General features: G+C 34.5%; 1 protein-coding gene across 2 annotated transcripts in view; it reads right to left on the bottom strand.

Annotated features, from left to right (window-relative positions):
• The window catches only part of LOC136041356 (roquin-1-like), a 61,905-nt gene extending 36,447 nt beyond the window's left edge, over nucleotides 1–25,458 (bottom strand). For both annotated transcript variants that reach the window (XM_065726005.1, XM_065726006.1), the window contains exons 1-4: nucleotides 25,352–25,458; nucleotides 12,552–12,903; nucleotides 7,372–7,686; nucleotides 1,364–1,661 (exon numbers count right to left, since the gene is read on the bottom strand). In XM_065726005.1, the coding sequence (XP_065582077.1) occupies nucleotides 1,364–1,661; nucleotides 7,372–7,686; nucleotides 12,552–12,713 (775 nt within the window). In that variant the 5' untranslated portion in view covers nucleotides 12,714–12,903; nucleotides 25,352–25,458. The remainder of the gene's footprint in view (nucleotides 1–1,363; nucleotides 1,662–7,371; nucleotides 7,687–12,551; nucleotides 12,904–25,351) is intronic.
• Between the last annotated feature and the right edge of the window lie 313 nt (nucleotides 25,459–25,771).

Genomic DNA, 25,771 nt, shown 5'->3' with positions numbered 1-25,771 from the left:
TATATATATATATATATATATATATCATGAAAAGAGAAATCACCAATGCAACAGCACAAAAACATAAAAAAAAAAGAAAAAAAAAAAGAAAAAAAAGACAGAAGTAGAAAAGGAAGACTGTTTTCCTAAATTAGTGAATAATATAGACCAGCACTTGAATGAGGCCTTAACCCTACTCATCCATACAATCACATAGGTCAAACAGCATAGCCAAACACAATCAACCATAAAGAATAATCCATGGACAGGCAGTCATGTCGTCAATAAGTATAAGTCGTCATTTACCAAACAATAGAAAAAATAATAAAGACAAATAAATCAGAGGCAACAACCCAACACAAGGGCTCATCAGGAGAATACACTGGCCTATAGGGTTTCGCCACTTTAAATTCTCTACCCAGCCAAGTGTTGTGGCTACCATAGAATATCCATGGCATCCCCGTGTCAGGTATCACCCCCAAAATACATGCCTATGAAAAAAAACCCAGCAAATGTAAAACAACCAAGTAACACCAAAACAAGCTTATCCTGCTAATATATAACTCTTTTTAGCAACAATAGGTAAACTAAATATGGTAAAATTTACCAAATCACAAGTAATAACACATTGCAAAAAAAAAAAAAAAAAAAAAAAAAAAAAAAAAAAAAAAAAAAGATAATGAACTAAACATTATTATTTCAAATAATATACTGAGCTTGGGAAAGGTAAGTAACAGTAACTGGCAATATGAAAGATGGACAAATCTCTGCCTAGGATGGAGAGATACATAGGCATTTTGTTTGGGAAATTCCCATTATCTATCACTACGCGTCAATTAAACATCAGGGGGAATCTAAGAAATTTCTTGCGGGAAAAAGTTAAGTGGAAAGTAGTACCCGCCTTTGTCTTCCCCACTAAGCTTGCTCTGAAAATCCATTCCCTAGTTTCCCTTGGTTCAAGATGTTTGGCCCGTACATTTCAGGCAATCTCTAAAACGGAAAAGAGGAATAAATTCATTTTGAAAAATTGACCAGCGACAAGCTTTGTATCTAAATTCCATCCCAAGGACAGGCAAGAACAATCTTTATGTGGATTACCCGATAATTATACTTCCCAAAATGTACTATCATGTTCATCAATCTGGTTAAAACTTCACGTAATAAACAGAGACATTACATAATTATCGCTGTCTTAAAATGAGTCGAAATCGACATAATAGGTATAAAAGGACAAAACCGAACTCCGTTTGGAAACAACACCAATGCAACTATAGAGTTTAGCAACATTTGGAAAGACATACAATTATATTTTGCAATGGATATTTTTAACTGAACAACCCTTCCCCTACCCCTCTTAGCCTAAATAATTAAATGAAGAAAATACCTTTGAAACAGGAAGCTCTATACAGCAACTGAACAACATGACCAATTGACGTTTTGGAAGCATGAGGAAAATGGGGTTCTAATCTTTGGACAACAAAAAGGACTAGAGTTTTTCGTGACAAGGATGAGCCTTCGTCAAGAGCCAAAAGCACCAATTTCAAAACCTCTTCTTGCATAGCTGGACCTAAAAACTGACAACCCCGGGCTCTAACTGCAGCCCATAAATTTGTTGATAGCTGTTGTGGATTCTGGTGTTGAAGCAGCAGCTCTGTTACAGTCCTATCTCCGAGTGATCGCACCTTAAAGAGATTAAAGATATTAAGAATCTTGATGCTGAAGCAGTAGTTCTGTTACAGTGCTATCTCCGAGTGATCGCACCTTAAAGAGATCAAAGATATTAAGGATTCTGGTGTTGAAGAAGCCAGCAGCTCTGTAATAGTCCTATCTCCGAGTGATCTCACCTTAAAGATAGTAACAAATAATGTTTATTGTAATGACAATTATCTTATTTTACTTCACTAAGATTTTACAATAAAAACACGACATTCTCGTCATATTATTAACATAAAATAAAGACTAATGATTTTTAGGATTGTATTAGTAGGTTACACTCAACACAAACCATAAACTAGTTATTGTAGATTATGATATAGCACTGCAACTGTCACTTTGTCACGGCCCTGTCTTCAAGTGATCTCATCTTTGAGACTTTTTAATTAATTATTTTAATTAAAATAGCTGTTAGAATGAAAAACATTATTTTGATCAAAATTTGACATTTTTACTAAACTTCAATTAAAGTCAGTATACTATTAAAAAGACCCATCTATTTGGGGAAAAAAGAAGCGTCGGATGTTTTGCCCCCAGCCCCCTATAGGACTCTCAGCCGAAGTCGGAGAATCAGGAGATCAATGAATGCGCCATGCGGACCATCGGTCAAGCCACCAAAAAAGGATTTTTGAAGTTCTTTTATAGTTACCATTTTATACTTGAATAAGATGCCGAATTAAAAAGAATAATTGAAATTCAAGAATGAATATAAATTAAAATAGTGGTCACAATAGCTGTAGTAGTAAAAGTAATATTAGCATTAATAGCAAAAGTAGTATCAGTAGTACTTGTAGCAGGAGTACTAGGCACATATCGCCTTTTGGTCACTTGAAAATTCTCTCATTATGTCCTGGAAGTTTCAACTTAATATTCTAATCTGTTCCTAAAATATTGATGAAAGAGTCTTTTGACAATTTGAATGCACATAGTGCGTTATAATTAGTTCAAATTACCCCTCAACTTCCTGAAATTTTCACCTACCCTTAGCCTTAGTAGTAGTCACAATAGAAGTAGCATTTATAGTAGCGTAAAAATATTGGCTTTTTTCTAACAACTGATCATCCCCCTCTCAATTCCCTTAAAGTTATGGCTTAATATCCTAAGCCATTCCTTAAATATGCCCTTTTGACAACTTTTATGCACAGACAGCGTTATGATTTGGTTCAACTTCCCCCTCATAGATACCTGAAATTTCCACCTTCAAACATTTAGCCTCAGTGGTAATATGAGTAATAATAATAATAGTAGTATTAGTAATTTTAGCAGTACACAACTATTGCCTTTTGGTCAGATGTACATCTCCCTCATAGTACCCTGGAAGTATCAACTTAATACCCTCAGCCGTTCCTAAGATATTATGGATACACCCTTTTGACAGCCGGTATGCACATAGTGTGTTTTGACTTAGTTCAACTTCCCCTTCAACATTTCCTACAATTCTCACCTTAATATTCTCAACCTTAGTAGTAGCCGCAATAAGCAGTAGTTGTGGTAGTAGTATTAGTAGCAATGTTAGAAGCAGCAGTAGAAGCGATAGTAGTAGTAATAGTGTTAGCGTGCACATGTTGCCTTTTGGTCAACACATCATCCCCCTTGTCAGTCCTTGACAGTTCCTAATTAATACTCAAAATCATTCCTGAGATTCACACTTTTTACAACCAAAATACACATAGTGTGTTTTTATTTATGTCAAAACTCCTCTGGAAAATTCCCTGAAAGCTTCACCTGAATGACCTTAGTTTTTTTTTACTCTAATTGTTAAAAATGCCCCCCTTTCCTGATAATAAATACTAGCCTTATATACAACAATTGGCGAATTGTTTAACTTACAGCCCTTGCTCCAAGGACTGGGGGAAAGGTCATCATTCCCGAGAGGCTTCAACTATGCTGGACAAGATGACTATGTCAAAATTTTACTGGATGTTTTTGGGGGGAAAGGTGGGACAAAGGGGTCGGATGCCCTTCAATCACTTTTTACTATTTAAAGGGGCACTAAAACTCTCAGCTTCCCTTCGAATGAACCCTTCCGAAGTTCCTACGACAAATCCTTCCATACGAAGTGATGGCCAATTAAGTAAATAAATAATACATTGTACCCGCTGCACTCCTTACTTACACAGCATTAGCTATGATTTTCTATGTTAAATGGGAAGTAACTTGAATAGATGCTTAGCAGAGTTGTGTTCTATGAAGGACACGACTCTTATAAAATTGGATGAAATTTTTGTTACTTTTCTCTGATATTAACCCCCATCCTCCCTCTTCAAGCCATTGGGTTAGTTGTTAGGACCTATCATACAATTGCGGTTATTATTATTTTTCACAGATAACTTCAAACAACAAGCTGCAAACAAAACATCAAAAAGAGGAAGTATTCGGAAAGAAATGAAAGAGGATGTCATCACAAATTCAATATTACAAGTATCAGAGACTCTGAAAAACATACACAGAATAGACTGAGAAGTTGCATTAAAAGAAACCATTCGTCTGATGTTTGTCAGATTTCCCTCCAAACTCCATCAATCTCTTCACTTACTTCCAACGAGTCAGTGAGACCCTTGAAGAGGCTACCTCCTTTGATGAAGAATTGTTTTGTATGAGCTCCTGAAATAATTATGAGACAAGCGTATGCCTTTACATTGAGCCTGCTAGTGGCAATATGTGCAATCAATAGTCTTCTAGAGATCGTTCACTGTGAAGCACAAATAGGCTACCAGAAGTATTTTCAACGATTCTCCTGGCACGAAATAAACGGTGAAAATGTTTTTCAGAGAAGTAAAAATGTCTACCAGAAACAACATATAGTATTATCATCTAAAGTCTGGAAGGTCACTATCAGGAGTCCTATACCATCAAAAATAAATTTACAGTCTACTTCAGAAACTTCTTCAAGTCACCAATTCCACCAGGGATCTCAATTCTTACGTGTTTCCAATCAAGCAACCTTACACAACTCTCCCAAAGATACCCTTTGCAATAAGTTCTTAATCTTTTTCTGAATATTAAAATACAAGGGTTCAAGTATATTTGCATGTCTTTCTTATTGTCTGGATGATGTTTGATATTCCCAGTCTAAAAGTAAACAAGAAACACTTTATGGAACAACCTTCTACTAAATGTCGTAAAGTTAAGGCTACAATTCATCTTCTGACATGACTCCCCTTGCTTGACTACTTTATAGTTTTGGTCTTATAAACCCAAAGAGGAATCCATGTTGATGAGTGACCCTTCTTAAGTACTTTATATTTCTCAGTGGGACACAGAGGGTAATGGTATTTTCCTTCATTAGATAATGATAGCTACTTTTTCTCTATATAATGTTAGCCTTGGAAATCGATCTAACCCAAACAACCTTTATTTCCTTGGAATATTTCTTATCCCTTTGCAGCAGATGTGTAGCACCAGACATGAAATTGTTACGGTAATTACGTTACGGTAATTTTTCCGATGTCGGCTAAGGATATAGTTAGGGTCCAAAAATAAGAAAGAAAAATGCCTGCCATTCGATTTACTATTCAATACTATTTTCAAACATGATAATTACGGTTATAATAATATCCCCAGATCTAATATGACCAAAAATGTCCCTAGATTAGCCTATCTACAAAGTTTTTTTTTTCAATCTGTATTAGGAATTATGAACCAACTGTTGAAGAGGAATAAGCACGAAAAAAAGCCTACAAAAACCAGATAACTTCGTATAGCCTTCGGCTAAATTTTTAGGGTAAGAGGATGAAAATACCCGATCTATCAAACAGTTCGTGGTAACGAACTGTAGTAAGGAGCGACCCGGCTCAATAGTAAACGAAACTCTAAAAAACGGAATTTTGATGCTAAAAGATATATCAAAAGAATCTAATTTTCACGCTAATTCTAAATATATAAGTTTCAATTAATTTAGTCTTTTTCATCAAAAGTTACGAGCCTGAGAAAATTTGCCTCATTTGGGAAAATAGGAAGAAACATCCCCTAAAAGTCATATAATCTTAACGAAAATCACACCATCGCATTCGGCGTATCAGAAAACCCTATAGTAAAAATTTCAAGCTCCTATCTAAAAAAATGTGGAATTCCGTATTTTTTGCCAGAAGACAAATCACGGGTGCGTGTTTATTTGTTTGTTTTTTGTTTTTTTTTTCTTTTTCCCAGGGGTCATCGTATCGACCAAGTGGTCCTAGAGTGTCGCAAGAGGGCTCATTCTTACGGAAATGAAAAGTTCTAGTGCCCTTTTTAAGTGATCAAAAAATTGGAGGGCACCTAGGCCCCCTCCCACGCTCATTTTTTTCCAAAAGTCAACGGATTAAAATTTTGAGATAGCCATTTTGTTCCGCATAGTCGAAAACCATAAGAACTATGTCTTTGGGAATGACTTACTCCGCCACAATCCCTGGGGGAAGGGCTGCAAGTTAAAAACTTTGACCAGTGTTTACATATAGTAATGGTTATTGGGAAGTGTACAGACGTTTTCAGGGGGATTTTTTTGGTTTGGGGGGTGGGGTTGATGGGAGGGGGCTATGTGGGAGGATATTTCTTGGAGGAAGAAAAATTCAATGAAAAGGGCGCAGGATTTTCTAGCATTACTAAAAAAAAATGAAAAAAATAAACATGAAAACGTTTTTTTAATTGAAAGTAAGGAATAGCATTGAAATTTAAAACGAACAGAGATTATTACGCATATGAGGGGTTCTAAAAATACTTTAGCATAAAGAGCGAGGTATTTAGGATGAGATAAATACCTCGCTCTTTATGCTAAAGTATTTTTAGTAATTTCAACTATTTATTCTACGGCCTTTTTGATTCAGGGGTCATTCTTAAAGAATTGGGACAAAACTTACGATTTAGTGTAAAGAGCGAGGGATTAACGAGGATACAAACACTCGTACACATAATAAAAATATAAGAATATAAAAGTTTGTTACGTAAGTTAATTCTTAAGTTACGCATATTTTTTACTAATAAAAACGTTCATTAAAAATTAAAAGTTCTAGTAGCCTTTTTAAGTAACCAAAAAATTAGAGGGCAGCTAGGCCTCCTTCCCCACCCTTTATTTCTCAAAATCGTCTGATCAAAACTAAGAGAAAGCTATTTAGCCAAAAAAAATTAATATACAAATTTCATTTCAATAATTTAGTTGCGGAGAGCCAAAATCAAACATGGATTAATTCAAAAACGTTCAGAAATTAAATAAAAAAAACTAGTTTTTGTTTAACTGAAAGTAAGGAGCGACATTAAAACTTAAAACGAACAGAAATTACTCCGTATACGAAGTGGGTTGTCCCCTCCGCAATCCCTCGCTCTTTACACAAAAGTTTGACTCTTTGCCACAATTCTACTTTTTAAAACAATTAAAAGCTTTAGCGTAAAGAGCGAGGGATTGCGGAGGGGACAACCCATTTCGTATACGGAGTAATTTCTGTTCGTTTTAAGTTTTAATGTCGCTCCTTACTTTCAGTTAAAAAAAACTAGTTTTTTTATTTAATTAACTTCAGAACTGAGTATTATCGATGTATCAAGTTGACAAAATGAGGCAAATCAAAGCGTTATGAGTCGGCAAAAATTTATTTTTAGTCTCAGTTTCTTCTTTAAATTGTATAAGATTAATTTTTCATTTTTCTGTTTCTGATTTTACTCACTTATATACTTTACTGAGGAGATATTATGAAAGCAGAAAAAACTTACAGCTCGATAGGCTCTAGATTTCCCTTCCAATTCCGCAATCTGACAAGTTACGAGTGTTACGAGCTTCCTCTGCATTGGCCGTGATAATGTCGGGGCCGATACATTCACGCCACTTAAAGGTCTAAGGAAACCTGCCAACTTTTCGATCACCCGTCGACATTGAGTATAGCTAGACACTTCGTCGAGACTGAGCAATTCGAACACACCCGATCGGCTGTCTTCAGAATCGGTTTCCGACTGACTCAAAGTTACACCAATGAGACGCAGCAATGCTGTATTTGCAGGCAAAAATTCGGCTTCAACACTTAGTAATGTCTAAAATATAAATAGAGTGTTTACATTTAAAATACAGTTTTTGATGAAAGATCTTAGTGGTCATAATCTAATGGTACCAAACTTGCCAAAGCTACTCTTTCAGATATTATTAAATTTTGTTTTAGTAGAGTCAGAAGAATGGTAAAAATTTCATATTATGGGAATAAATTTTCGGAGAGGAAATGTGTCAGTGGTAATATCTAAATGTTTCATTATTTTAAGGAATTTTTAGATGATTATAGTAAATTGCACCAGTGTTATCGTTCTTGGAAACATGAGTTATCGTTAACAATAGAAAAATAAGTATCTCCTAAAGACCAGAAACAAATTTGTACTGTACTGAAAACAATGTTTATTTCGAATTAAGTGTTTTTATTTCTCATAACATAAATAATTTTTTTTTTATAATAACCTAAGATTACTGAAATGTTAATCGAATTTGGTTTGAAAGTTTGTTACATTCATCCCTGAAAGTCTTCATAATTTTGGACTTGATCGTGTTATAAAAGAGAAGAAAAAAGTATTTTATTTTCCGTAAATTGCGAATTATGTTCTGGTCTTTAGAAGGCAAAATTTATCTTTGTGATTATTTTTTCTTCTTTTGTGTTTGGCTTGGTTACTAAGCGTGCTTTCTGTTTTTTTGGGTTTCATTTATTTAATAATAGCGATTTATGGTAGTTTTATGCTTGAAAAATTTCTTGATTTTATTTTTGCTTATATTGATTTTAACGTAAATTAAACTTCTTTTGCGGAAGATGTTGTTGAAAAAATTTCTATTCATGCTTAATTGACACGGTCTTTTTCTTTCGATAAAAAAAGACATTTCTAAATCTGTTCAGTTTCTCTCTATAAAAATCCGGACTAATCCGGACTATCCTTACTATTTAAATGTCGAAAAAAAAATCTTGCGATAATTTTTAATAACAGTTATACTATAATAACTTGTATTGATGGGTACGGGAAAAAATATTCCAACATATGGGCTCAAAAACTGCATAATCTTTGGGGATCTTATGGGCTAACAAAATTCTAATTCCCATCATGTTACAACATAGAATATAAACAAATATTAATCGACTATCCCATTCCACAAGTGCTGAAAATTTTAAGTTCATGTTTCGTTAGATATCACAGATACTGCTTTAAAAACCTTTGGATGATCGCTGTCCATTTTGATTTAGTTCAATTTCCCACACAATATACCACTAAAATTTTGACTTAATACCATTAGCTTTTCCTGAAATACCACATTTATGCCGTGGGGACAAAATTGGATGTACATTATGTCTTTTGATTTAGTTTAATATCCCCTAAAACATAAGCACTGAAGTTCCAATGTAACACCTTGAGTTTTTCATGGAGTATTGCAAAGACGCCCTTTAGACAATCTGGATACACATAGTTTATGCTATTTAGCTTTATACCCCCATCCCATCCAAATAAACTTAAAGTTTCAACTTAATACCCTAGCCTGTTCATAACATATTGCATCTGTCCCATTTTGACAACCTGGATGCACTTAATACTTTTTTGGTTTGGTTCAGTAGTAGCAAAAGTAGTAGTATTAGCAGTGGTAGTATTAGAATTAACAGTGGTAGAAGAACGAGTTGCAATTACAAGTAGTCACAGTAATATGTAGTCGCAGTTCTAAGCAGTCTAAGGAGCAGTCACAAGTATTCGCAGTCATACTCCCAAGTAGTCGCAGTCGTAAGGAGCTGCGGTCACAAGTAATGGTTGCAATCGAAGTCACACGTTGTTGCATTCACAGTCACAAGGACTCAGAGCCACTGTGGCATGTACTCGCAGTCACAATCCAAAGTAATTTCAGTCGCAATCTTAAGTAGCTTTGGACGAAGTAGTTTTTGCAGTCAATTTCACATGTAGTCGCGATCAAAAGTCGCAAGTAGTTGGAGTGACAGTCGGAAATAATCATAACACAAGCTGTCAGAGTCGTATATAGTCACAATAGTAGCAGTAGTAGTAAGAAAAGTACTAACAGTAGTAGAAGAGGCAGGAATAGTAGTTGCAATATCCCTAAAAGATTCAATTTAATACCCTCAGCCGTTCCTGAGATATTGTTGAAACACCCCTTTGAAAGCCTTTCATGCATATAGTATGCTTTGATTTTTTTTTTTTTTTTTTTTTTTTTTTTTTTTTTTTTTTTTTTTACAAAAATCTCCAGAATGTATAAACTGAATGCTATTAACCATTCCAGATATATTGCAGATAAGCCCTTTTAACATTATATTTAGTTAAAAATACCCTCCCCATCCCAATATGATCTGAAAATTTCAACGTAATAGCTTTATCCGTTCTTAAGATATAACAGAAATGTCCTTGTAACAAACTTGGATAGACATATTGGCATTTGACTTATTTCAACATCCCCAAAAACACGCTCTGAAAGTTCCAACAGAACCCCCCTAACTCTTCCTGGGATATTGCACATACACACTTTTGACAATCTGGATACAAATAGCACCATTTGATTTACTTTTAAAACCCCAACCCCAACTTTCCCTACAAAATGAGACTTAATAGCATGTTCCGTTTCTGAAACTTTGTATCTGTGTCATTTTGACAACATTGATGTGCGTTAAACTTTTTTATTTAGTTCAATAGTTGCAAAAGCATTAGTAGAAGCATTAGCAATAGAACTAACCCAGAAAGTTGCATCTTATTGACCTCAGTTGTTAATGAGATATTGCTGATACGTCCTTTTGACAATCAGCATGCGCATAGTGCCTTTGGTTTAGTTTTATAGAAACATAAACTTCCCTGAAAGCTTCTTCTCTATACCTTTTTTCAGTCCTATAATATCCTATTTATGCTATTTTTATTAATGGATGCACTGAAATTGGTTCAATGGTAGCAGTAGTAAAAGTAGAAGCAAAAGTGGTAGTATTATCTGGAACCCTGAAGGTTCGAGCTTAATAACCCATGGTATTTCTACGATACTGCTGATACACCTCTTTGATAACCCGCGCATATATACTACATTTTGATTTAGTCCAATATCCCCTAAAAATCCCTGACAGGTTTAACAGAACACTCTATGCCGTGCCTGAGATAGTGATAATACACTCTTTCGACAACTGACATAAATACAGTGTTCCGATTTAGATCGACACTGCCCTCACCATTCTCTGAAAGTTTCACTTTTAGTACCCATAGCATTGGCACAACTAGTCGAGGTCGTAGGAGAAGGGGGAGTAGCAGCAGTGATAACAGCGACAATGTTAGAGGTAGTAACAGTAGTAGTATTCTCATAGTGCCTTTTGATTAGTTTCAGCATTCCCTCAAAATGCCCTGATAGTTTCTACATAATGCTCTAAGCTGTTTCTGGTATATTTCTGAACCGTTCAATTAATAACATTCAAAAGCATATTGTGTTTTTATTAGCCTAAACTCCCTCAACAATCCCTGAAAGTTTTATCTTAATACTATTAGCCATAGTCATAGCAGTAGACTAATAGCAGAAGTGGCAGTAGTAGCACAAATACTAGCAGTAGTAGTACGCGCAGTACCTGTACCTGTTTATTAGTTAAAAATCCCCTCAACACGCCCTGATAGTTTCAAGTCAACACTCTGAACCATTTCTAATATAGTACTGATGCGCCCTTTTGATTTACTGTGTCTGGATTTAGTTCACCCCCTCCCCCAACAATCCCTGAAATTTCACATTAGCAATATTATTCTTACTAAAATATCACTCTTGGCTCCAATTACAGAGTTGATAGGCTATGAAACGAAACAAAATTGGTGTAATAATCTCCATGGTCGAATTTCAGTGACTGAAGGTTTACAACTCCCACACTTGAACACTCCCCCCTCCCAGCTCTCTTAGTAATCGAAAATTAAAAGAACTAGTTCGGAACAAAACAGCCCAATGAAAAAAAACTTTAACCTTGATTTTGAACATGAACTGTTATTTGTGTCTATCTGAACTGTAAATAATCAAGAGAAATGTTTTTAGAAATTTCAGAACAGAGCTTTAAACGTTGATGTGGCCTTTTTTATTGTATTTATGTGTTCAGCACTAGCAGGGAACCGAAATACCACAAAAAGCTTTGTAAGAGCTCATTTGAAAGCTAATATCTACAGCCCTATGCTCATTATAAGCTTTTTTTTTTACAGCAGCATTGTAATGTGGTATACAAAAAGGACTTTAAGTGTCGTGTAACAATGAAATCCTTTTGACAAAATCTCTAGTCAAATACTTATATCCCCCTCTTTTCAGTTCCCTTTGTAGCATAAGTAAAAAAAAAGTATGCACAGCAAAAGGTGAAGTAATAAAACGCAATTTATCATATAATAAACGCTTATTTAATATAATACGTCTAATTTATATTACTTATATCTGCTTCGCTATCGATTTTCTGGGACATCATAGAAGCGTTGAGACATGCAACTACATGAGACTATCCCAGTTAAGGTTTTATTTCCCCCTCCCTGTCAAGGTTGGAATAAACTGATGACATGAAGTATGACTTAAAATCCCCTTGTCCTTCTCCTTCCTAAACTGAAAGCTTCTTCTCGGTCTGTCCAGCTATTACCAAGATATTATAGATACGCGATTTTGATAGCCTGGATATAAAAAGTTTAAACCAAGTGGTTAAAGCAAAATTTGTTGGCCCAGTTTCAGTTGTGATACATCAATACAACTAAGCTTTAAAATGCTCCGACTTTGTTGAGGTTTACCAAGCCCTTACTACACGTCCTGAAAGTCTGAAACCTTTCAAAAATAGATCTAATTATCTTTCTAACCCAAATGTGTAATCCATTCCTGATTTCTTATGAGAATGTATCTAAAGACGAACATATTTTTTTTTTTATTATGAACAAAAAAAAAGTACAATACAAACCTGATCAAAAGGACATTGTTTTCTGTGTAGCTTGGTAAGGCATTGCCTACACAGTGTATGGCCACAGGCTAAACTTATTGGGAAACGCAGGATTCCATCAAAACTATGGCGGCAGATAGGACATGACAAAAAGTCAGTCCACTGTGGGGCTTGTATTGGCATTTTGAAACAGTCACCAAGCGTTCACGATCACTAGTTAATACTCGCTGAAGAAATATAAAATTCACTAGGTTCACAATCATTAAAGACATGTACTAATTTGTCCACAGGGATGGGGGAGGCTTTTAAAATGCGTCTTATAAATCCAGTTGGCCTCCCTCCCACCCCAAATTATATGACCACCATCCCAGATCTGAAAAAAAGAAGAAAAACAATGATAAATCGTTAAAACAATGAAAAAAGCGCAGAGTATATGATTAAAAACACCAATGATAACAAGCTGAGATAATGTTAAACAAATACAATTTGTTATCATTTGTTATGACTTTCAAAATACCAAAAAAATAAATACTTGAATCAGCTGTATTTAAAGGAGAATAATTCTGCTATTTCTTGCGTTGATTCATTTGTGTATCTAGGAGCACAGTTTGCCTGTACGTTACGTCAGACAAGAGAACCAATATGTCGTCAAATAGTGGAAATTTTCCTGTCTAGTTATGGTTCTATTGTACCAAATCGGGGTAGATTTGGCCAGAAAGATCTTGGAAAGATTTGCTTTCGGTTTTTTTTTCGACTATCCTAAACTGTCATACCGTGTCATGGGTGGAATAAGTAAGAAACAACCTTTTGCTAGGATTTGTTCGAAGAGCCCTCTGAAAGAGCCAGAGGACCGTATGCCGAAGGAGTTTTTTTTCTACTATACCCCCCCTTCTCTCTCCTCATAGCAAAAGATGTGTGTACAGTAATGAAGAGTCATAGTAGTGTATAGCCCTCTAGAACCGACTAACGGAGACTGTAGTGACTCAGGTGACTTACTTAAGAGTTACATAACGAATAAACAGGGTTCTCGTTAGAATTATAGGTATAAGAACCTAGCTATACCCGATATAGCTTTATTAATCAAATGGCACAAACATTGAAATGGCTCTTACAAGATGGTAAGACTCGTTATTGCAAATCAAAGACTAGCAGGATCAAGAAAAGATAATAGGGTTACACAGAACTTCTGTTATTGATGTTTAAAAGTAAAGTTCACCGTCTAGTAGTGTCTACAATTATTTTGAAGCTGAAATTCCGGAAGGGTAACTACTTTCCGGTAAGTTAGGACGATAGTAGATGCCATGATAATAATTTGAGAGAACTTTCTGGGAACTATTGAATATGAAGCTCGAGAGTCTAACAATTGTCAATGCAGAGATGAATGGAATAATTTGTCAAATAACTTGTGATATAGCAGATGGTACCTTAAGAAAGTTGGAGAAAAAGCTAATAGTGGTAAAAAACGCTTAAAGCTTGGTAAAAACACTAGAAGCTTGGCAGAAAAGAGGAGAGATTTGCACAAGAAGTATTTGAGAGATGGCTCAGATGAGAATAAGAAGAATGTAAGGAAAGTAGAGAAAGTGTCAAAGTGCGAATTATAGAGGTTTGAAGTAGAAGACATAGATAAAAATGCCGAAGTTCTGGAAGACTATTATACTGGACAACATAATAGGGCATGTTAATTAATTCAGAAAAGAGTTGTTAGTCTGGACGTGTCCCAGTTAAAGATAGAAAAAGGGCCTCAAACAGAGACAAAGGAAGTGTTAGAAAGAGATGGGCAGAACATTTTTAAAAGAACAAGGATCTTGTCAATGTTCATAAAGTTTCATAAGTAGTCCAGGAAGTAAAGACTTGTTAATAACAATCTCAATAGGAGAGCCGGGTCTAATTTTTTCTCGGGGTGGGGAGGGGGGCAAAGGTAGGTTGTTCCACCCCTGCCGCACCATCAATGCTTTAAATACCATAATTTTTGATTAGACTGAAAGTTGAACGTATTTCATGCGAAAATAATTATACCGGTATGTATTTATTGCACATGGTACATGCTATCAAACAGTTCGTGGTAACGAACTGTAGTAAGGAGCGACCCGGCTCAATAGTAACCAAAACTCTAAAAAATGGAATTTTGATACCAATAGCTACATCAAAAGAATCGCATTTTAATGCTGGTTTTAAATATATAAGTTTCATCAAGTTTAGTCTTACCCATCAAAAGTTACGAGCCTGAGAAAATTTGCGTTATTTTAGAAAATAGGGGGAAACGCCCCCTAAAAGTCATAGAATCTTAACGAAAATCACACCATCTGATTCAGCGTATCAGAGAACCCTACTGTAGAAGTTTCGAGCTCCTATCTACAAAAATGTGGAATTTTGCATTTTTTGCCAGAAGGCAGATCACGGATGCGTGTTTATTTGTTTTTTTGTTTTTTTTTTTCTTTTCCCCAGGGGTGATCGTATCGACCCAGTTGTCCTAGAATGTTGCAAGAGGGCTCATTCTAACGGAAATGAAAAGTTCTAGTGCCCTTTTTAAGTGACCAAAAAAATTGGAGGGCACCTAGGCCCCCTCCCACGCTAATTATTTTCCCAAAGTCAACGGATCAAAATTCTGAGATAGCCATTTTATTCAGCGGAGTCAAAAAACCTTATAACTATGTCTTTGGGGACGACTTACTCCCCCACAGTCCCCGTGGGAGGGGCAACAAGTTACAAACTTTGACCTGTGCTTACATATAGTAATGGTTATTGGGAAGTATACAGGCGTTTTCAGGAGGATTTTTTTGGTTTGGGGGAGGGGTTGAGAAGAGGGGGATATGCTGGGGGAACTTTCCTTCGAGAATTTGTAATGGGAGAAGAAAATTTTCATGAAGGGAGAGCAGGATTTACTAGCATTATTAAAAAAAAAAACAATTAAAGATAAAAGTGAAAAAGCTTTTTCAGCTGGAAGTAAGGAACAGCAATAAAACTTAAAACAAACAGAAATTATTACCCATATGAGGGGCTCACCTCCTTCTAATACCTCGCTCTTTACGCTAAAGTATTTTCGGTAATTTCAACTACTTATTCTACGGCTTTTGTGATTCAGGGGGTCATTCTTAATGAATTGGGATAAAATTTAAGCTTTCGTGTAAAGAGCGAGGTACTGACGATGGGGCGAATCCCCTCATATCTATATATATAAAAATAAGTTGTCTGTCTGTGGATGTGTGGATGGATGTGTGGATGGATGTGTCAGGTGACGTCACCTGAAAAAACTGGATTAGGTGACGTCAAAACTGAAAAAACTAAAAAAAGGCAAAAACTACAAAAAAAACTAAAAACTAATAAAAAAAATAAAAAAGCTAAAAAACTAAAAAAACTATAAAGGTAAAAACCAATAAAAAACTAAAAAAAAAACTGAAAAAACTAAAAAAAGGCAAAAACTACAAAAAAAAACTAAAAACTAATAAAAAAAGTAAAAAAGCTAAAAAACTAAAAAAACTAAAAAAACTAAAAAAAGGTAAAAAACTAAAAAAAATAAAAAATAAAAAAAAACTAAAAAAAAGGAAAAAACTGAAAAATAAGCTAAAATAAAGGTAAAAACCAATAAAAAACTAAAAAAAAAGGGAAAAAACTAATAAATGACGACACTCAAAGAGAAAGCGACCAGGACAAAAAACTAAAAAAAAAGGCAAAAACTACAAAAAAACTAAAAACTAATAAAAAAAATAAAAAAGCTAAAAAACTAAAAAAAATAAAAAAAGGTAAAAAACTAAAAAAACTAAAAACTAAAAAAAAACTAAAAAAGGTAAAAACTAAAAGAACTAAAAAAGAAAAAAATAAATGACGACACTCAAAGAGAAAGCGACCAGGACAAAAGGAATGTTCGATTAGCAATCAACAAAGCACCGGGACACAGGGAGTATAAATGACGACCAGGACACAAGTAAAAAAAAAAATTAACAAAACTAAAAAGAAGGTAAAAACTACAAAAAAACTAAAAAGAAAAAAAAACTAAAAACTAATAAAAAAACTAAAAAATCTAAAAATCTAAATAAACTAAAAAAGAAAAAAAAAGGAAAAAAATAAAGGAGAAAAACAAAACTAAAAAACGAATGTATATACAGACCGGTACACCGGGATACAAATGACGACCGGGACACAGGGAATATAAATAACGACCGGGACACAGGGACACAACTACAACGGGGACACCGGGGGAAACAGGGGGATATAAATGACGACCGGGACAAAAAAACTAAAAAGAAATAAAAACTAAAAACTAATAAAAAAAACTAAAAAATCTAAAAATCTAAATAAGCTAAAAAAGAAAAAAAAAGGAAAAAAATAAAGGAGAAAAACAAAACTAAAAAACGAATGTATATACAGACCGGGACACCGGGATACAAATGATGACCGGGACCCGGGACATCATCAACGCTTCGCTCTTTACGCTAAAGTTTTTTACTGTTTTAGAAAGAAGAATTGAGAGAAAGAGTCAAACTTTAGCGTAAAGAGCGGGGCGTTGATGAGGAAGCAGCCTCTTTCATATACGAAGTAATTTATCAAAGATACTAGTTTTAATAACTCACAATTTATTTCCACTACTTTTGAAAGATGCGCAATATCATTGATTTAAAGAGCTTCACTCTCTTAAATATAGCCTAAAGCCTCCTTATTTTCCAGGGGAGATTTTTCCGTTGGGAAGGATGTTTTCTGGTGAATTTTCCAGGTAAAATATTACATAGGGGGATTTGTCAGAATTCAAATACGGAGTTTGTTGAATTTATCTTACTTTCTATTTGGCAAGTCAATTTTATATATGGGAGTGTTACTGGAGAACTGTCCAGGGGAAATCTTCTGCAGGGTGGGAATTGTCTAAAGGGATTTTTCACAGGAGAAAACTTTCCACTGTGGAGGAGCCAGGAAAAAGGGGGATTGGGGTCGTGTTTCCCGGGAAAACTTTTCAAGGAGGAAGGGATTTCAGGCATATATTTCGTATAGGAGGGTTTCCACAGAAGGGGAGAGGCAGATTTCCTAGGATCATTTGAAAAACGATTAGAAATGAAATAAAAACAATTTCTTAACTGAAATTAACGAGCAACATCAAATCAAAAAAAAACAAACAGATATTATTCGATATATGAGCGGGGCTGTTCTCTCCTCAATCCCTTGCTCTTTACGCTAAAGTTTGACTTTTAGCCCTAATTCTTTAGGTCTGACTCGTGAAACACAAGGTCCGTTTAATTAGAATAATATGCTTTCTTAAAATACTAAAAAATTTTGGCGTAAAAAGTGAAGGGGTTGAAGCACGTGACAGTCCTTTTATACACAGAATGATTCTTTTCGTTTTAAGTTTTAACATTGATCCTTACTCTCAGTTTAAAAAAATATGTTTCTTTACTTAAAAACATGAATCAGAAATACCAAGATTTGAAAAGCGTTTTTTTTTCTGTTTTACAAATCTAGTGCTCGTTTCAGGAATTGATATGGATACAAAAAACTTTATTTACAATACTGTAATTTTTTACAGTAAGAAAAATGCAAGAGAAAATTTATTACGCATGTAAACCCCCGGCGGTTATCAAAACATGTACAGCCTTATATTTCTACTAGCGCTGCATATTATGTTGCAAATTTTACCAATTCCTCAATTTGCCTTCCACTTTTGATCATAATTTCAATGCACAAAATAAGGTGAATTGCCATACCATGAATTGTGCAACAACAGACACAAGACATTTTAAGAAGTCACAGGACATCTTAAGGCTTCTTTGGAAGCTTAGACACAAATTACAGAGAACAGATCAAGTCTTGTCTTAATTCATTTGTAAGATGTTTGGAAGAATGCAAAGTCATGCCCATCCCTCCCTAGCATTCAAATTGCCTCTCTTTTTATTATTTCTCTTTCCTTTTTGTATTTTCTCTCCTTTCCTCGTAAGACAATCCGAAAAGATTAGCCCTGTAAATGGGAATCAATTCAAATCTAAGATAAATTATGGTTACAGCAATAACAACCAAACTCAGTGAGAAAATAAAACTGTGTTCTAGTTGAGCTTTATTAGCGACATGGGAATCACTTCAAATCTAAGATAAATTATGGTTACAGCAATAACAACCAAACTCAGTGAGAAAAATAAAACTGTGTTCTAGTTGAGCTTTATTAGCGACATGGGAATCACTTCAAATCTAAGATAAATTATGGTTACAGCAATAACAACCAAACTCAGTGAAAAAAATAAAACTGTGTTCTAGTTGAGCTTTATTAGCGACATACGCCTCATAAAAGTTAATGCCCAAAAATAAAGCATCCTTAATACCGTTATCCTTTGATTAAGACTAACTACCATACCAATTATGGCGGGCTTTTAGCTACTAGGAAACTTTTACTCGGCTCTTTCACCGGTACTGAATTGTTTAAGCGCTAAATGAAAAAAAAAATGTAGGCAAAGCTTTTATTCCAACTTTTATTTCAAAACTGTTTGAACATGGAGTAATGAAGCTAGTAAGACTTTCGTGGCAACTGATTAGACAAAATAAAGATGTCACTGTGCCATTAGACATGTGTTAAGGAAAAATTTCATGAATTTCAAAAATACAATCTTTTTGTGCCTTCATTAAAAAACATTAGATCTGTTGTCTCGCTTTATTTTCGTGAATTGCTGTCCCTGAAAAATCTTAAAATTATTATCAGGGTGACCTACTTAGTATACCTACCTAGCTGGGTAACAGACCAGTGTCAAAACCTCACTCAAGCCCATTACATTGTTCTATTGCCTCAATGCAAAAATGACCCCTTAAAGCAAAAAAGGAGGGAAAGGCCAGAAAAATACTAAAAACGTATAACTGTACTCGACACAACACTTGGGTATTTTAATTTAGATAATTTCAAACGTTGAATTAGTTCTTCTTTTGGGAAGTGTTTCTTTATAATCTATTTTTTTTTTAGTTTTTTCACCCTCCCCCCTGATGCGCTTTTTCTCTTTAGCCCCCGGGGCACTTGCCCCCCTCTAGCCTCCCCTATATCCAGCCATGTCCAATAATCTTTCAGTGACCGTTATATTGATAATTTTGAAATAAAGTCAAAGAAACTCAAGCCAGCTCAGTTTCAGTAAAATACTAATTTCAATAATTCCACAGATATGGAAACATCCTGAGTCGCTTTATTCAACGAGGTTTTTTAGATATCTTTTGCGTAATCTATGAAGCAATAATTTCTGTTCATTTTAAATTTCAGCTTCACTCTTTCGTTCCATAAGAAAAAAAAAGTTCAATTAATTTAATTAATTAACCAATATCTATAACTACAATCAATAACTTAAGATTCCCTATCTTACACACATTTTGCAAATTAGGTTATTGGCTCACAAGCATTCGTTACAAGAGCATTACAAAATAAAATTGCTTTTTTACCCCCAATACTTTTTCACAATATAATAATATTTTTTTTCTGTTTATTCTCTCAGATGGTAATTTAAACTATTTTGCGCCTTGAATGCGTTTTGAGTTTTGACAATCAGGTAATATAAAAATTCCTTAAAGCAGCACTAGGCCCTATATATGCCAATTTCCTTTCAAATAAGCCTCTATTAATATATAATCACCGCTGGTTCGAGGCAAATATACCTGGATTAAAGCAGGCATCACTATTTCCCATGTAAAACCAAAAATAAATAATCTTCATTGTTGTTCAAGGTGGAAAACTGCAATTCTCTTGTGTAGGGTTTTCAACCATGGTGATTCTAATGGTGAACTTTTTAGTTAAACCTGATATCATTTCCAAGGAGCTACAGTCTTTTTTTCAAAATCCCTGTAAATTTAGTTGCCCAATAAACTTTTCATGATAAAACAAACCAAAATAATAGTTAACTGTTAACCAGTTAACTGATAGCAATAGTTAACCAATAATAATAAAAGTTCACAAAAAGATAATAATAGTTCACTCTTCAAAGAGTGAAGAGCTAAACCAGTTTTAACTGAATCAGATATAGTCCTTGCTGAAAATTTGATGAACTTGCACGAATAAACAAGCACATATTATAAACGCGAGTACTTTTGGGGCGGCAAATGGGAACATTTTGTTGTTGAAATTTGTTACCTGTAATGCCCCCCCCCCATTGTGACTGAAGATCATAAAATGGCAAATACAAACCGTCTGATCTTGTCCTAGCTTCATTTCAGGGATACCCCTTATGGCCATGAGTAGTTATTAAAACTACCAAAGATAAGAAAAATCAAGCCAGAAATCTAGTCTTTTGTTATGGTACCCACTCTGAGCATAATATAGCTGAAGCACATATCCGCAACTGGAATGACCACTTTAGAGAAGCTTGTGCGATGACAGATTAAGATGTAAATAAGGCTTTTGAAGAGCAGCACTCATCCCCTGATATTTTCAAGACTCTAAGTAAAACCTACTTGTCACTACCCACTAAAACTAAGGGAAAATCTAGCCTAGTACCATTATCTCCAACTTCTGCCAGCAGCATCAACTTTAAAAGAAATAATAAATGAAACTCAAGAGGAAGTAATGAACACTAAGTCCAACCTAACAAATCGCATTTCTTGTTGCCTATCAAATACAATGAAAGATCACCAAGCTTTGGAAATTATCAGTGAAGACATTGTGAACAAAGTTTATAATTCGATTTCCCTTGAATATAATGCCAAATTAAAAAAAAAAATCGAAAAAACCCTTCAAAAACTTTATAATGCAGTGAACTTGCTTGAAAATAAAATTTCGAAATTAGAAGACAGGTTTGATCAACTAGAGCAGGATACCTTACTTGATACCTTAATTTTCTACAGTGTGAAACCAAATCCCAATGTGGAACTGATAGAAAATCTGAATGGAGTGATAACACAAATAATGGGCTTGCAAGATTTCCAAAAAATGGACCTCTTGAAGGCTAATTGATTCCACACACCTGCTACTCAAACTGAGAATGTGAAAATTGCCCTAGTTCTGGTAAACATTTTCAAGCTTAGATATTGCTTGTAAAGTGTTTGCAGCAAAAAGTAAGTTGGCAAAGTCAGGTGTATTTGTTTTGGAAAACCTAACTAAAAAGCGTCTGGATCTATTAAACGTGGCTGGTAGTACCTTTGGCCCAAGATGTGTTTGGTCTGACCATGGACAAGTTCTAGCCAAAGGTCCAGGTGAAACTCATTTACACAAAAAATTATTTACATGAATGTATTAGTATGTGACTGGTTAATATTTTCTTGATGCATATGCTTTCCTCAGGTCATTTTTTTACAATTTCTTTTTCTTTTTTTTAACCTTATTTACTTTTTTTCCTTCTATACTCATGGTTCATCCTGATACTACCTGCTGTGCTATTTATTATTTATGTGTTTTTAATCCTTTGACAGGTTTTTCTTTTGTAATAGATTTAGTAAATATTTCTTTTTTGTTCATCTGGTGATTTGAATGGACTCCAAGTAAAACCTGCTTTTGTCAATATTTTAAGTCATGAGAGACACCTTTGCGAGCTTGAAAATAATCCTTTTGATCTAATTAGTATTGTTAATAATTCTGTGGGTCAGGTTAACCAAAACCTGAGTATTATAAACCCTGTTTGTAACAGTAAATATGTTTTGGATTTGGGGGGAGAGGAGGTTACCAAAGGAAATTATTCTAGAACTGAATAAATTAAGATAAATTGTTTCAGATGGACAGCCTGATGTTGTTGGTTTGTGCAAGACATTTTTGGATTCTGGGAATGAAATGCCATTGGATATCCATGGCTACAAAATGGAACATAACAACCACTGCAAGATGGCTAAAGGAGGTCTTGCCATGTATATATCTTGTAATTTGCATTACTGATTGCAAGATGACTTATTGAGGAATTCTGAAGGTATTTTTGAATCTCAATTTATAGAAATTAGAGTTAATGGTATTAATCTAATCACAGGCAATATTTATTGTTCTCCTAGTAGTGTGGTTTTGTTGTTTCTTTGGAATCTTGAGGAAATATTTGACATAATATTGAAATGCCTGTGTCAGTTAATCATAATGGGTGACTTTAATATAAATTTGATGGATTCAAATTCTTCAACTTCAGTTGTTTTTCTTTCAACCATGCTTTCTGCAGGAACTCGAGCTTTCTGTTTCAATGAATTTAAAATATTCTAAAATTTTTTGAATTTTATAAAATTATCATTCAAATGATCCTTGAAATAATTCACATAAAACTGGTTTTTTGGCTTTATTGAAACTAGAAGGGTTTTTGTTATCCATGGTTTCTAAGGAAAATTTCTATTAAGGTTGATTCTTTGTAAGGGACATCTGATTAACCAACAGAATTCAAGCATCTGCAGAAATGGGTCAGTTTCTTTACTCTATCTTGCCTTTATGGTACTATATGGCTCATTTTTTAGATTTATTTGGAAAACTGGCTCCAAGCTTGCATGGATGGTGACACAATTATTACACTGAATCAGCATATTATCTGCAAGCGCAGTCTAAAAGAAAACTGACCTTGAATGCAAGAATAAGTAAATACATACAAGATTCTATAACTGAGGCATGGATAAGGTGATCCTACTATCCAATACTTTTTTTTATGTTCTTTCTAATTCTAATAATCATTTCACTTGTAAATCTAATCTAAAACCCTTTAATGAACCTTAAGGTGATATTTAATTCATTATTTATGGCATAAGCACCAATCTTTTCTAATTCATATTTTCAGTAGGCATTGATTAAAAACATTCAATCAACTTAACAATTAATCAATCTTATAGTACCCCCATTTTGGCAAATATTTAACACTGCTTTGCTTTCTTTTTTAATGGATTTTTCAACCCATCAAAACCATTAGTCCAAAAGCCTATCTGATTGTAAAAGCATTTAAAATCAGTTGAATTTTGAATAGGCAATTTTTCAAAAAACAATTCATGGTAGGCCTAAAATCCTAGTTTAGCTACTTTTGGGTGTCTTGGAAAGGGGTTAGGCTAGGAAAATCAAACTTTTAGGGTTGGGTCTACAGGCTAAAATATGTCACAGGAAGGTATTTTGAATTAACCACATCCATTCCTACTCTCTCTAGAGGCTCCTGAAATCTACCTGCATGACAGGTCTATACCATTTGAAATTTTGACAATACAACATTTTATCTTAATTTCCAGCTATCACTTTCTTTTTCTTTGATTTGGAAAATGCAATTCCTGTTATTTGATTATAATTTTAAGCCATATCAATGTTTTTTTTTTAAGTAAAATTCTAGTTGATTGACTTTTGGCTATCTCAGAAAGGGGTTGGGTTAGGAAAATGAAACTTTATGAGATGAGTCTGAAGGCTAAAGTATGTCCCAGGAAGGTATCTTGAAGTGCTTATCTCCACTCCTTCTCCCTCTAGAGGGTCCAGAAATTTGCCTACATGACAGGTATATGACAACTACATGACAAGGTTTTTTATTGCTGTTCAAAAAATCAATAATACCTATTGAAAAATTTGACAAAACACATTTACCTTAAATTTTACCTTAATTTTCAGTTATCAGTTGCTTTTTGTCCACCTTTAGTTCTGAAAATGTAACTATAATTCTGAGCCGTATCAATGTTTTTTTTTTTAATTTAGGAAATTTATTTGTATATCTTTAAAACCTTGTAAATAGGGATTGAGCAAAGTAGTGAAGCTGAAAAAATTTTTTTTTTTACTTCATTCAAGCAAAAGATGTATTTTGCAAGGTTTCACTTTTATAACACACATATTTTTAAAGGTCATCAAAGGTCAGGGCCCTCTAGAGAGAGATGGAGTGGAGGTGGGTACTTCAAAATGCCATCCTGGGACATATTTTAGCCTATAGACTCATCCCTCAAAGTTTCATTTTCCTTATCTAACCCCTTACCAAGATAGCCAAAAGTAAGTCAACTAGAATTTTACCATTTCTTTTTCTTCAAATTTAGAAAATTTATTTGTATATCTGTAAAACCTTATAAATTGGGATTGAGCAAAGTTGTAAAGCTGAAATTTTTGTTGTTGTAGATAACTTCATTTACACAGAAGATCTATTTTGCAAGGTTTCATTTTCAATACACACAGGATTTTAAAGGCCCTTAAGGGTTAGAACAAAAGAGTAGGAGTGGATGTAGGTAGCTTACTTCAAAATAACTTCTTGGGACATAATTTAGCCTGTACACCTATCCCTGAATGTTTCTTTTCTTAACCTAAGCCTTTCCAAGATAGCCAAAAGTAGAATTTTACCAACTTTATGAATGCAGATAACAGTGAATGTTATACTAGCCTATGTCTATAGCCTACCATGATTAAAACATGGTGCATATTATAAAGGAAGAATTGTTCTATTTTAGCAATTTCTTACTCTTGTAATGGCCTAATTAAGGAGTGGGGACTCCCTACTCCTTCAAGGCTGGAGTCAACAGGGACTGCGAGAGGGCTGAGTGGAGGCTGGACTGGGAAGCTAAGCCAGCATAATTACATCACTCACCACCAGCAAGAACCAACAGGAGGATCTACCACCTTATATTGCTGGCAAATCCGATTTATGGTAAATTTAAGGTAATTCAATTCACAAAACTAAACAACTTGTCAAGAAAACTAGATGCCTCTAAACTAGCCTACATTTTCACCTTTCATGTTTTAATAGTGCATACCTAGCATATTTTGACATACGACGAAGTTTTACTCAAGCCTGAGGATGGCTTTTTGGGTGCTAATCTATGGTCTAACATTCTTCTTAACCCTTCTGGACTCTTTAATGTCCATGAATGAGCTTGGAAAAAAAACTGATATTTTTGTCTTCCAGGCTGAAAGGTTCAGTCCCCCGCAATCTTTGCTTAAAGCTACTTCTGAATACTTTAACCAGGGTCAATACTACCATTAAATAGGAACAGAGTTGCTTTCCATCTTTGACTTGCAAATTTTGTTATTTTTTTTTTCTTTTTACTTGGAACAAACAAATAATTGCACAACTTAGCAGCAACAATAAAGCAGTGCTACAAGATCTATACCCGGGATGTGTTATTGTGCTTTAAAATCGAAAAAATGGCGTTTTATGTCACATATGTTGGGTTTCAGGAAACTTGTGTTCAAATGCAGATGCCCCTGTTAAAAAATACTTTAATTTAAAAGGATGTTTGTCTCTGGTTCATCAGCCTTCGGCCACCATGACATTCAATTACCAATTGCTCAATCAGATCCAACGTCCGAGCGTTGCTTGTAGCTATTCCTCGAAGCAGCACCGAAAACCAGCAGCATACCACCGAAAATAATTAAGCGCTCTGCAACTGCAAAGGCT

The sequence above is a fragment of the Artemia franciscana genome, unplaced genomic scaffold (genome assembly GCF_032884065.1).
Source record: "Artemia franciscana unplaced genomic scaffold, ASM3288406v1 PGA_scaffold_168, whole genome shotgun sequence".
In the NCBI taxonomy this organism is placed as follows: Eukaryota; Metazoa; Arthropoda; class Branchiopoda; order Anostraca; family Artemiidae; genus Artemia; species Artemia franciscana.
This window is presented reverse-complemented; position numbering and strand designations above follow the sequence as displayed.